General features: G+C 40.7%; 1 protein-coding gene across 1 annotated transcript in view; it reads left to right on the forward strand.

Moving 5' to 3' along the window:
- C8A (complement C8 alpha chain) overlaps positions 1 to 14,060 on the forward strand; it is a 63,046-nt gene that overhangs the window by 11,317 nt on the left and 37,669 nt on the right. The window contains exons 2-4 of the mRNA XM_025401433.1: positions 1,419 to 1,512; positions 8,746 to 8,890; positions 9,863 to 10,010. Of these exons, the coding sequence (XP_025257218.1) occupies positions 1,419 to 1,512; positions 8,746 to 8,890; positions 9,863 to 10,010 (387 nt within the window). The remainder of the gene's footprint in view (positions 1 to 1,418; positions 1,513 to 8,745; positions 8,891 to 9,862; positions 10,011 to 14,060) is intronic.

The raw sequence follows: 14,060 nt of genomic DNA on the forward strand, positions 1-14,060 counted from the left end.
ATGAAGAAGCAGAAATAAGATTCTAGCTACTTTCTTCTAAACCAGACATTAAAGGGATTTGAAAAAATGTACATTTATGGTAACATGTGATAGGTTTGTTATTGTAATTTTAAATAAGTTAATAAACAAGTATTTTTTAAATTTCTCAGTTTTAATTTTGAATTCTGTGAATATTGGTAGATCTAGCCCACTTACCAGCTCTTTGAGGTCTTTAGTAATTTACAGAAATGTAAAGGTATCCTGAGACCAAAAGTTGGAGAACCAGAGTTAAAGATAGACAAAATTTTCTGAACTATTCCATGGCTCCTTGTGCAGAGTTTCAACTTAGGTGTCATTATTCATCAAATTCATTACATAATTAGCATGAGATTTGAAACACTTTCTGTTCCTACACGAGGGTTATAATCATGCCATTCTTCACAGCGGTGGCTGCCTGGCTCTCAGAGGCTGTGGTAATTCTAGTGTTAACAGAAGATGTTCCCACTTTCCCCGTGGGCCAACCTGGCCTTGAAGTTGTAGCAGTGATGCTATGGGAAGAGGCTAATGTGGAAGCCAGGCAAGCTTGTGGCTTGTCCCCCTTTCCCTGAGTAGGCTTTTTAATTGGTGAGGGGGAAGCATGGGGTAAGAGAAGGATCGTGGGCTTGGAGATACACTCTCTCACGTCTGTTGGCTGATTCATAAAATGAGGCAGTAGCATGATGAGGAGCAGGTAACGGGCTTTGCCATCAAACCAACCAGTTCCATTTTTGCCTCTGTCGTTCCTGGGCTATGACTTCAGGGCTATTTAGCTTTTAGGAATCCCAGCTTTCTTACACTGTACATAAAATAGATCTAATAATATTTATCTCCAAGGATTGTTATAGGGATTAAATGAGATAATCCACATAATGTCCCAGCATGTAATAATGAAAGTCATCTTGTAGTAAACCTTTCATAAGCATTTCAATACACTTTCAATAACCCTTTTAGGTAATGTTATTTTTAGCGTAGTTTTACAGAAGGGAAAGCTGTAGTTCAGAGATATTAAGTAATTTACTCAAGTTTTCAAAGTCAGCAAGTGGTGGTTAAGATTCAAACCCAATCCTCTTACCCCAGACTCCACATTCTTAACCACTGAGCTTTCTGCTACTTTGGCTCTTCAAAAATTATTAGCCCTCTTTAATATTCTTCTCTCTAAAATTATAATAATTTGATGCATGGGGGACTGATATGGTATTAAAGGGATAATTTATATAAACCCTCTGGCACCATACACTCTCTCATTTCTGTTGGCATTTCTACATAAAGTAGGAGTACAATAAATGTTCGTTCCTCATTTCTTTCAAACCGTGTTTTACTGGAAGGAAAATGTGCACAGCTTTCTCATTTGCTTAAATTTTGCATCTCAAAATTGATGCAGGGATCTTTCCTTTCTTTAGGAGAGTAAGACGGGCAGCCACACCCGCAGCAGTTACCTGCCAGCTGAGCAACTGGTCAGAGTGGACGGATTGCTTTCCATGCCAGGACAAAAGGGTAAGACACTTATAACCGGTTTTGGGGCATTTCATATTTGATGTGTGTATTAGGCATTCAAATGGAGATTAAGCAGATCACTATGTCTAGGGGCCTGGGGAGAAACTGGGTCTAGAAATTGTTGTTTGAAAGCCATTGTACATGGACGGTGACATTTGTTTCTGCGTCTCCCGATTTTGTTTGTAGGGTAGTGTTGAGTGAGGCTGCAAAATATGTGTGTTATGGCTCATAGGTAAAAAAGTCGCTATCTGTACATAGGCACGTTTATTTCTGTCTGAGTCGTGGCAAATCTCTTGCCCACTAATGAGAGTCTTCTGGAGAAACTAATCGCTTAGAAACAAAATACCAAACTGCCCATGAGGAGATGAGATAACCCAGGGGATGTCCCAGGTGTGTTCTTGAGAATTCCATTTTCATCTAGGGAAAAGACCAACACACCCAATGAACAGAGGTGTGTCCACTTTGCCCATCTAAATGGTTTTGAATAGTTCAAAATGATCCCTAGTACCATTGACATATGAAGGGAAGAGGGATGTTGGGAGCCCTCCACTCAGGCAGAGGGGAGCATTAAAATTCTGACTTTGTTAAGAATCCCTGGCTCACAGTGATAATAAAACATAGTCAGCTGGGTGTGGTGGCTCACATCTATAATCCCAGCACTTTGGGAGGCTGAGGCAGGAGGATTACTTGAACCCAGGAGTTCAAGACCAGCCTCGGCAACATAGCAAGACTTGCTCTCTACAAAAAATACACACGCACACACACAAAATTAGCTGGGCATAGCGGTGCACACCCAGACTCCCAGCTACTCAGGAGGCTGAGACAGGAGGATCACTTGAGTCCAGGCGTTCGAGGCTGCCGTGAGCTTGGATTGTGCCACTGCACTCCAGTTTAGGTGACAGAGCCAGACCCTGTCTTGTAAATAAATAAATACATAATAAAACACAGTGTAACTTCTAGTCTGTTTTATTATTGTTTTAAAATTCCCTTCAGACACACATGCCTGTATTAGATGCTCCCTTCCCCACTCGGCATACCACTCACTGCCTGAACCTTGTCTATTAGCACACTACTGCCAAGTTTCAGTGTTAAGATTCAGTTCCGCAGTTTAGATCCGGCTTTGCCTCTTATCTGCATTGTCACTTTGGGAATATTTTTAATCATCTCTGTGTTCAGTTTCCTTATGTATAAATTGGAGTAGTAGGAGTACCTACTTTCTAGAATTGTTATGAGCAATACATGAGTAATGCACACAGAACCCTTCTCATGCATCTGGCTCAGAATGCATGTTTAAGGAATTCCAGATGGTTTCCTTCTTTCATTTTTTCATTTTTATTTCAGTAGCTTTTGGGGAACGTGGGTTTTGGTTACATGGTTAAGTTCTTTCATGGTGATTTCTGAGATTTTAGTGCACCAGTCACCCGAGCAGTATACACTGTACCCAGTGTGTGGTCTTTTATCCCTCACCCTCCCCACATTTTCCCCCAAGTCCCCAAAGCCCATTATATTATTCCTGTGCCTTTGCATCCTCGTAGCTTAGCTCCCACTTATAAGTGAGAAGATATCATATTTGATTTTCAATTCCTGAGTTACTTCACTTACAATAATGGCCTCCAAGTCCATCCAAGTTGCTACAAATGCCATTCATTTCATTCCATTTTATGGTTGACTAGTATTCCATGGTGTATATGTACCACATTTTCTTTATCCACTCGTTGGTTGATGGGCATTTAGGTTGTTTCCATATTTTCCAATTGTGAATTGTGCTACTATAAACATGCATCGCAGTCTCTTTTGTATATAATGACTTTTTTTTTTCCCCTTTAGGTAGATACCCAGTAGTGAGACTGCTAGATTGAATGGTAGTTCTACTTTTAGTTCTTTAGGAAATCTCCACAATGTCTTCCATAATGGTTGTACTAGTTGACATTGCCACCAGCAGTGTAAAAGAGTTCACTTTTCACCACATCCATGTCAACATCTATTATTTTTTGATTTTTTAATTATGGCCATTCTTTCAGGAGTAGGGTAGTATCTCATTAGAGTTTTAATTTGTGCAGTGCCAGCTGTTTTTCTAATAATGATCTCTGCCTTCCTCTTCATCCCCAGTCCCACTGCCCTGAATTAATCCCTGCTTTTTCCTCACCTGAGATCTTGCAAAGTTTGCAAATGGTCATCCTGCCTCCAGACCCACCATTCAGAGAGAGAGGTGCTCTGTGAATGTTTCTGATGAGTTATTCAAAATTGCATAGCAGTAAGTGGTGGAACACACACAATTTTGACCTAGTTCATTCAACATCAAAGTCTGAAATTTGTTATTCTACCTCACTCATCTCTGAGAAGTGCTGAAGAATTTTAGACTGTTCCTGTTTAAATGTGTTTGATCCCTACATGCTCATTTTGCTCTGACATCCTGTATTAGTTTATTGAGTCCACTGGAACAAATTCCCACAAACTCGGTGGCTTAAAACAACAGAAATGTATTCTCTTACAGTTCTGAAAGCCAGAAGTCTGAAATCAAGGTATCAGTAGAGCCATGCTCCCTCTTAAAGGCGCTAGAAGGGACTCTGTTATTAGGTTGGTGCAAAAGTAATTGCAGTTTTGGCAGTAAGTAATAGCAAAAACCACAATTACTTTTGTAGCAACCTAATATTTGCCTCTTCCAGCTTCTGGTGGCATTGACAGTCCTTACCTTGTGTCTGAATCCCTGTGATCTCTGCCTCCCTGGTCACATTGTTGCCTCATCTGTGAGTCTTCTCCTCTGTGTATCTGCCTGTAATCTCTCTCTGCCTTCTTACAAAGATACTGTGATGACACTTAATGCTATCCAGACAATCCAGGGTAATATCTTCATCTCAAAAACTTTAACGATGTCTGCAATGGCCAGCTTTCCGAATAAGGTAAAATTTACAGGTTCCATAAATTAGGACTCGATATCTTTGTGTGGCCATTATTCAACCTGTTATACATCCTAAATTAAATTTTTCTTATTTGTTTCAGTTTAGACAGCAAGTAGCACAAGACAATGATTTGCAGTTTAAATCAGAATAGAATTATTTACTTAGCGACTCAAAAACACATGTGTTTTTAAAGTAATCCTTAAAATAATTAATTCTGTTAATTAAGTGAAAGACCACCCTAGTTTTTTTATTAGTGCGTTCCTTCTTCTCAAAATCATCCAAACAAAGATGTACATTTCTGGAAGGAAATATTATCTACCAGTTAGAAAAGAAAATTGTGTCTTAATGATCCCAACCACAGGCAATAGCGTGGAGAAATCCCTAAGGGAATATTGGCACCAACCTTCCTGCCACATAAATATCTTCATTATTTGATAGCAACCTAGAAAATAGGGAATCAATGGGAATGAACCTTATGGCTTACACCATCATTCCCAGTATAGATACTATAGGAAGGATAACAGTGGCAATAGTCACCATTTATTAAATAATTTCTATGTACCAGACAATTGTGCAAATGCCTTAAATAAATTATCTTGTTTGACTTTCACAGCCAACTGTAAATGACAGACATCATCATCCACTTTGTTTAGGTCACCCATTAAGAACATGACAGAGCCTTGATTTAAAACTTGGTCAGTCTGACTCCAAAAAGCTTCTGCAGCTGACCCCTCCACACTACTGCCTCCCGCTGAACCATCCTGGAGCGTAATGAGTGACATAGTGGTCACTTCAATTCCTTTTGAAGTAGCCCAACAGCTGGATACAAGAATGATGATGACATTGATAACTACTTTTACTGAGTGTATATCAGAAACCAGGCGAAGTGATGATTTCTTTGCATGTATTATTATGAATCTTTGCAATGTTCTCAGATATATTTCATTTAAAAATGAGAAAACAGGATCAGAGATGTTAAGTAGTTGACCCAGTGATGCATATACAGTAGGTGGCAGAGCTGGAATTCTAACTCAGCTCAAAATGGGATTCCCATAGTATACTTAACTTCATAAACTTGTGAAGATTAAATAACATAAGGAATGTAAAGTGTTTGGCCAATAGTAGGGGCTCAATACATGGTAGCCACCATCACCATTATCAAATTGGTAGCTACAGGTTTTAAAAATCTAATATAATTTTTAGAGTAATAGAGAAAATTGGCTGCTAATTCAAAGAAGGAGTACTCAAAGGCAAGTACCTACTGTGTCTGATTTCAAATAACATTGTGTGTTATTTGTTTGGAGAAGCTCAAGCCCTTACTAAAGCATATTAAATCTGTTCCTATAAGTCACCATGAAAGCACTGCAGAACAGTGACATGTACCAGATCCCTGTTGCTCATTTAACTGTGAACTCCTCACCCTATAACATGTACAACAGATATGCTAAGGTATCCTTGCACCAGTTTTCAGGCTCAAATTTGCTCTTTTGTCAAAGAAGCAAAAATGGAGTTTAGAATGACCTAACTGCAATATTCCAAGCAGCAATGTTTTCTTTCTTTGGACCTTGGATAAATACCTTTACAATTCACTCCCAACCTCATTCTCAATGAAGTGGAATTATAAGCACAACATATTCATAATAAAAAGCTGTAATCAAAATAGATGTCACGTAATGGCAAATAGTCATCTGAGTTGGACAGCAGTATTCCATGCATAATGTCCTTGTTAGATATTCCATTCTCCTTATGACATTGACTGGATATCTACTCAGTGCTGGCCATGTTAAAAAGTCTGAGACGCTTTCCTTCAAATAACGTGTAACATTAGTTGATGATAAAAGAAAAATACAGAAAATATATTTAAGATAATATATCTTAAGTTTCAAGCAGAAAATGGAGACAATAAGATCTATATGAGTTCACAAGAAAGTCAAACCTTTGGGGTTTGAATTGTGGGAAAGAGGCTGAACAGTTCTAAAAGACCTCATGGTGGAAAACAGGCTTTAAGCTGTATTTTAAAGGAAGGAAAGATTTGAAAGTGAGATGAGAAGTCATCCTAAGAAGAAAAACCATGAACAAGAGTCTGTAGCCAGAAATAAACACAGTAAGTTTAGGAACAATGAACAAGATATATTTGGCTGAAGTCATAGTGTCATGTAAGGAAATTATAGAAATGTATTTAACGTGGATAGCAGTTACACTTCAAAGAATGTGAATGACTAAACACTTCGGAACAGAGGAAGTAACAGATAAACCCGTGTTCTTGGAAGGCACGTCTAGAAATAAACTGACATAAAGAGAGGAAAAGAAAGAAAGAAAGAAAGAAAATTAGCTCTACGTTTCCATGCTGATCACTCCTTTATTTGCTGTGCTGAGGGGCAAGAGTATGGGTGGAAAATTAAAATATACTGATATTCTCCAACTGGTCATTAATTACAGTCTCTTCCCACAGAGTTTACAAATCTGTTACTGCTGTTATTAACTGAAAGGCCTATGGACAGGTTTGATCTTCACCTCTCCTTGCTAACTTTGCCACTTTGCTAATGAGCAGCTAAGGAGACAGAGGTGGGCAAGAAGAGAGGCGAGCTGCACTGCTCCACAAATCACCCGTGGAATCACCTGGAAAGACTACATGGATTACAATAACAATGTGAAAACCACCTCTGCTTATTGAGCACCGATAATATATCAGAAACAGGGCTAGGGGCTTCTTCACACATTCTCTTACTCAGAGATCACACAGTCCTTTCCAGGGAAAGTGCCATTACACCCATTTCACACAGTGGAAGACAGAAGCTCAGAAAAGGGAAGTGGCTTGCCCATGGGCAGTTGGTCAGAAAATCTGGGACCTGAACCCAAGTCCATCTAATCCCCATGTCCATGCTCTGTCAACTTCAGGACACAGGTGAAAGGATATTAGTCATTATAATTAGGTGAGTCATTTAGCTCACCCACCTCATTGCACAGATTTAGAAACTGAGCAACAAAGTACCAGACACTGATACCTCACACAGCAAGTAAGAAATTGATTGAGGTAGGAAACCCACTTCTTTTGCTGCTCAAATCATTGCTTTCTTACCTACACGCTAACATTCTTAAAGGAAGGGGCCTGTGGGCTGAGCCAGGGAGAGAGACAGCAGGAAATACAGGGCTGCACATTTCCTTTTCAGCCACTGTGTGGTTGCTATCCTTGCTGCATGTTTTGTATTATTACACATTTTATGTCCTTAACTAGACTCTAAGCTTCTTGAAGGCAGGAATAGAACTTCATGTTTCTCTGAATATCCTAGTGTTCAGCTTCCTCCTTCTACACTAGTGCCTGACACTACGCTATACAGAAAACATGATTATGAAACTCTAAAGTCCCAAGATTGGCGTGCATTTTAATTCTTCCTTCTGTCAAGTATCTATTTATCTGCAGTCAAAGGTGGACCCAGGGACTCAGATGATGTCTTCAGAGCTCTCTTTGTCTCTCTTTGTCTCTCTATCTCTTGGATGGGTGCTTTCTGCATAATAGGCAAGGCATCTACAATTGTTTTCAACAATTCCAGGAAAAAGAAGCTGTCTCTTTGTAAAAGAAAATCCCCAGAGAGAACTTGATTGGATGGGATTGAGTTATGTGCCAATCCCTGAAGCAATGATTACAACTAGGCAGATGTGATGATTTGATGGACCAGGCCTGGTTCATACCCACACACCCCTGTGACTGAGGAGGCGAGGTCATTCCCACCTGAACCATACGAGATATATTCCAAAGAAAGAGGGGAATTCCAGGACCAGAAGAAATGTTGCAAATAAAAAGCAACAGATGTCTTCTAAACGTGCCTCTTGAGTACCTGACCCTAGATCAAGTGCCAAGCGTACGAAGACATGGTCCTCTCTTCCCCACCCCCAATATGCAAATTGCTCATAGTCTGGTGGGAGAGATGGAGAACTACATGGATACTCAATTGCAACTTCATATGCCAAGTGCTAGTAGAGAGGGAGTGAGCAACCTGCAGAATGTTACTGAAAGATGAATAGGAATTTAACTTCTTCAAGAAGAGGGAACAAAGGTTCTCCCTAGTAAGTAGGAAGACCCTAGAAATATCTTGTCCAAGCCTTTCATTTGATGCTTGGAGGCCCTATTCAACATTCCAGTAGGTGATTGTGCCACTTCTGGTGACACACCCCTGTTTATGCACACTCATCCCTCAAAAGACAGCTTTGCAGGAGGCTCTCAATCATTAGGTAATTATTTCTTATGTTGAGCTGAGACCTGGCTGCACAAATCTTGGTTAATTGATTGATTGATTAATTGACAAGAATGTTTCTGGTTCAAAATCTGTTTTAGTACCGATACCGGAGCCTCTTGCAGCCAAACAAGTTTGGGGGAACCATCTGCAGTGGTGATGTCTGGGATCAAGCCAGCTGCTCCAGTTCTACACCTTGTATAAGGCAAGCACGGTGTGGACAGGATTTCCAGTGTAAGGAGACAGGTGAGTAGCATTCCAGCAGGATAACAGCTGTACCTGTCAAAAGTGACATGTGAAACACTTCCCCAGGGAGCTTATTAAAATGCGTACTCCTGAGCCCTTCCTCTCGAGGTTGCCATTCTGTAGGTTTGGGATGGGTCCCAGGAATCTGCATTTTAAGCCAAGCCAGCAGCCCAAGTAATTTTGATTCAACTTTGTAGGAACATCTGTTGATTCATTTAGAAAAAGATACAATTCATTCATTCATCCACTCATTGAACAAATATTATTGGCCACATATTATGTGCCAGGGAGTAAGCTACCTGCTGTTAATATAGACATGAAAAAAATAATGCACCTTACCGTGATGTACTCCTAGTCTGGAGACGTAGAAAGAGCTAATTAAGATACTGTGTGATAGCCATGGGCACATACATGTGCATGGTCTAGTGGGACTTTCTAGCAGAAGGTTCCCAAATCTGCTTTGGGCAGTCTGGGTGGGCTTCAAAATGGTAGTTGAGTAGAGACTTGTGAAACAAAATGGAACTTTCTAGGAGAAAGAACGTACAAAAGCATGGGAATCAGAGACTCCCAATCAGCCCAGAATGTTTGCAGCCTCAGGGCTTTGGGAAGAGACGTAGGTGATGGGCAGGTAGGTGATGGGCAAGTAGGGTCTAGACTGTGGCATTTGGAAGAAGCGGAATGGAGAGCCACTGGAGGATACTGAGCAAGGGATTACATGGACTGGCATTTTAGAAAGATTACTAGGGCTGCAATGTGGAGAATTAGAGAGAGACAGAAACTTAGGCAATGCCCAAGCTGGGGGGCTGCAGGCGGGAGCTCATGAGGCTGGAAGGAAGGCAGAGGCGGTGAGAACAGAAAGAGGATGGGACAGATGGGAGGTTTATTTCTGAGGCAGAAAGGACTTACTGATTGTGTGTGTGGGTCTGGAGGGATACGGGAACCCCGGGAGCAGCCACAGTCTCTCCTCTCCAGGTCGCTGCCTGAAACGCCACCTCGTGTGCAATGGAGACCAGGACTGCCTTGATGGCTCTGATGAGGATGACTGTGAAGATGTCAGGGCCATTGACGAAGACTGCAGCCAGTACGAACCAATTCCAGGATCACAGAAGGCAGCCTTGGGGTGAGGGCCTGCCTACTAGCTATTTAGGAGCAGGGAATGATTTGTCTTTAATTGTGAGCATTAGTTTTGAGGACAGCAGGGGGCCATTTTGTAGGGTTCCTCTGGAGTGCATGCTGTGAGCTACTCTCATTGTCCCCAGAGATGACTTGCCCAGTCCTGCCTATGTGACACTGCCCATGCTATCTCCCCATGTATCTGCCTGACAGTCCTCCTCTCTTTTAGTACACCTACCCTACTGCTCATCTCCCTTCACCCCAGTGCTGTTTCTAAGGCCCATTTAGGAAGCCACAGCCTCCATGAAGCCTTCCTGATGTTTCAGAAAGATAGCTCTTCTCTGGTCTCAGCCCTTTCCTTTCCAATAGCCCTGTTCACAATCTGCTTTGCACTGTAGAGGCTTGCAATAACCAGGACTAATGGTGTGACACAGTATAAAGACAATGGGCTCAGGATGAGACAGGGAGGGGCTTTAATCCCCACTTTCCCATTGCTTACTTAAACCTCTCAGGGCACAGTGTCTTTATCTGTTGAGATGAAATCAGCCTCGATTCTAACTTCTCTTCATTCACCTTATGTTCAGGTTCAGTTCCTTGAATGCATCACACTCTTTCCTTCTGAGCCTTAAGCAATTTGGTTCCTTCTTCCTGGAATATTCTTTCCCAAATTCCTACCTGGGTAACTCCTTATCTAATGTTCTGCACTGAATTGTGTCTCCCCTTACCCCCACATTTATATATTGAAGCTCTAACTCCTAATGTGACTGAATTAGGAAATAGGGATTTTAGAGAGGTAATTAAGATTAAATGAGGTCATAGGGTAGGACCCTGATTCAAGAGGACTGGTGGCTTTATAAGAAGAGAAAGATATACCAGCGATCTCTCTCTTTCCACACATGCATAGCGAATGAGACATGTAAGGACACAGCAAAAAGGCGGCTGTCTTTGAGACAGGAAGAGAACCTCCAGCAGAAAGCAACCCTGACAGCACCTTGATCTTGGACTCTTAGCCTCCAGAACCATGAGAAAATAAATTTCTGTTGTGTAGGGCACCTAGTCCATGGTATTTTGTTGTGGCAGCCCCTGCAGACTAGTACACTGAGGTACCATCTCCCCTAGGTAGTCTTTGTAACAGCCCCCTCCCCTGCTCTTGACTTTGCCTGGGTTGGCTTAGTCCCCTCCCATTGCTCCCAGAGCCTCCTGCAAGTCTTATTCTCACAGCTCTTACCCAACAGGGCTGGGGACGTCTGTTGGGGTGTCTATGTACCCAGGCTAGGGGCTCCTTGTCATCTCTGCTTCTCCAGTACCAGAACAGGGCTTAGCTCAGAGTGACATTCTAGTACTGCCACTCTGTTTTTGCCTAGGATCTTGTCTCCTAACTTGAAAATAAACTCTTTGAGGGCAGAGGTTGCTTCTGACTCAGCTTTTTCATCTCCTTAGCCCCCGTGTCAGAGCTTGTCCTATAGCCTCTCACTGAATATTGGTTGAATTGAAACAAATCAATATGATCAGCTGGATCTTTACAGATAAGGAAATGAGGAGATGTAGTAACTGTCACAGAGTGACTCAGCCCTGTTGCAGCCCACTCAAGGACAAGTGGGGGTTCCATGGAATGCAGCCCTCATTCATTATGGTTAATTGCTCTGAGATCACAGCCCACCTACTTGATGGAATTGACCTCTGTAAGTGCATGTAGATATACACACATAAAAAGATGAGAAAATTCTGTGTTCTTTCATACCAGCAGTATTAGTTTGCTGGGATTGCCATAACAAAACACCACATCTTGAGTGGCTTAAACAGCAGAAATTTACTTTCTCACAATTCTGGAGACGAGAAGTCTGAAGTCAGGGTGTCAGCAGAGTGGTTTCTTCTGAGGCCTCTCTCCTTGGCTTGCCGATGGCTGCCCTATTCCTGTGTCTGCACGTGTTCTTCCCTCTGTACATATCTGTGTCCTAATTTCCCCTTCCTATAAGAGCACCACTCACATTGGATAACAGCCCACCATAATGACCTCACTGTAACTTAATTACCCCTTTAAGGACTCTGCCTCCAAATATACTCACACTCTGAGGCTTTGGGAGTTAGAACTTCAACACATGAATGTTGGGGAGACGTAATCCAACCCATAACATCAATAAAAGGGGATTCTTGTTGATTTCAAAAGTGACTGTAGAATAAACAATAGAAGTGTGAAATATTGACATGTTGAAATGAAAAATAATACCTTCCTTATTGGCAGACCATGGATCTTCTCCCATGTGATTTAACTAGAAACATTTCAAATACACTTTCTGAACAGTGTGCTTCACCCACGCTGAATACTGAAACTAGTAAAATGGTCCTGCTCTACTTCAACCACTGATGTTTGATGGTTCTTCTATTTATCTCAGATCTCAGAGGCCCTTCATACTCTTATTTTTTTCTAATTCATTTCCCAGATTAAAATGTTTACTTATTGTTAGAGAAGTAATACCTGTTTGAAATAAAAACTGAGAGTTTTCTTCCATCCTCTCTTGCCTGCACTCCATCCAACAGCCCTCTCTCCGCTCCCTCCCTAGAGCTGACCCATGTTAATGGCTTGGTGAAGATACTTCCAGATTACATAAAAAATGCATTGACAATGTGCATTACATAGAAAATATACCTATGTGTACTGGGCATTCTAGACACAGGTGTATTTTACATAAGTATGATCGTGCTATACATATTGCCTGTAACTTGCATGTTTTTACTTAATAGTATGGTTTTAAGATTTCCCCCAAAATTTCTATCTCTTTTTAATAAGCATCATATTCTTCTATAACATAGTCAGCAAACTATGGCCTGAAAGCCAAATTCAGCCTACTGTTCTTACAAATAAAATTTTATTGGAACACAGATTTCACCCTTCGATGACAGAGTTGAGTAGTTGCAACACAGCCCTGTGACCTGCAAAGCTTAAAACATTTACTATCTGGTCCTTTATTAAAAAAAGAATTTCCAACTCCTCATCTATAGTATAATTATATAATAATTTATTTGACTACTTCCTATTAAAAGATAATTAGATTATTTCCCATATTTTTCTAGTACAAACAATGCGCTGTGGACATTCTTGTACACGTAGTTTTGTACACATGTGTGATTATTTCTGCATAGTAGATTTCCAAAAGGTAGAACTTCTTTGACTACACCTTTCCCTTTTAACTGGGGCTTTCACAACCAGCTTTTCCAAATATATATATATATATATATATATATATATAGGCTTCCTGCTTAGAGGTTATAGTATACTCTTAGGGAATACTGTTTCTTTGAGTTTTTTCCGGTCTGTTAAGAGGCTATATTTATAAGCTACAGGCAGAAACATGTTCAATGGTCAGGAAGATAGAAACTTCAGGGGAAATAGAAGGAAAGGAACCCAGATTTTACTATCAATAAAATCTAGGAAAAAAATCCAGCTATGACTAGAGGCAAGTTATTTAATTTTTCTGATCTTCAATTTCTGCATTTGCAAAGTTGTCATGAGGTTGAAAGCTAATATATGCTAAATGTCTACTAGAGTATGTATTCAATTTATTGTAGCTATTATTACATCACTTACACTAATATGAAGAAAGAGAAGGAGAAAAACGAGAAAAAGGAAGTTAACATACATTGAATTTCTACAATCTGCCAGGTGCTCTATAATTATCCACTTATTCCTTTGAGGTGGATTTTATTCGCAATTTATCCCCTGCTCCTTTCCTGCCTTGTGCCTTTTCACAGAGGCCGTAAACAATCATGATGATCGCTATGCTACAGGTAGTCACTGCATGCCTTGGGAACACAGAGGAGGAAGCAGCAGACTGTCCAGAGCATTCAAAGAAGGCTGTTGACAGAAGGCAACATTTGAGTTAGCTCCTTAAGGTTAAATAGGAATTTGAGAGACAAAAAACAAACAATAACTATATTGTCTGTAACATAAGAGGCTTTGATTGTCAGGTCTTAGAACTCTTAGCCAACTCTACTGTTTTTGTTCTGTTAACTTTCCCTTTTTAGAAAATTAAAGTTGTATTTCATCTGCTTGACATTA

Source organism: Theropithecus gelada, chromosome 1 (assembly GCF_003255815.1).
Source record: "Theropithecus gelada isolate Dixy chromosome 1, Tgel_1.0, whole genome shotgun sequence".
In the NCBI taxonomy this organism is placed as follows: domain Eukaryota; kingdom Metazoa; phylum Chordata; class Mammalia; order Primates; family Cercopithecidae; genus Theropithecus; species Theropithecus gelada.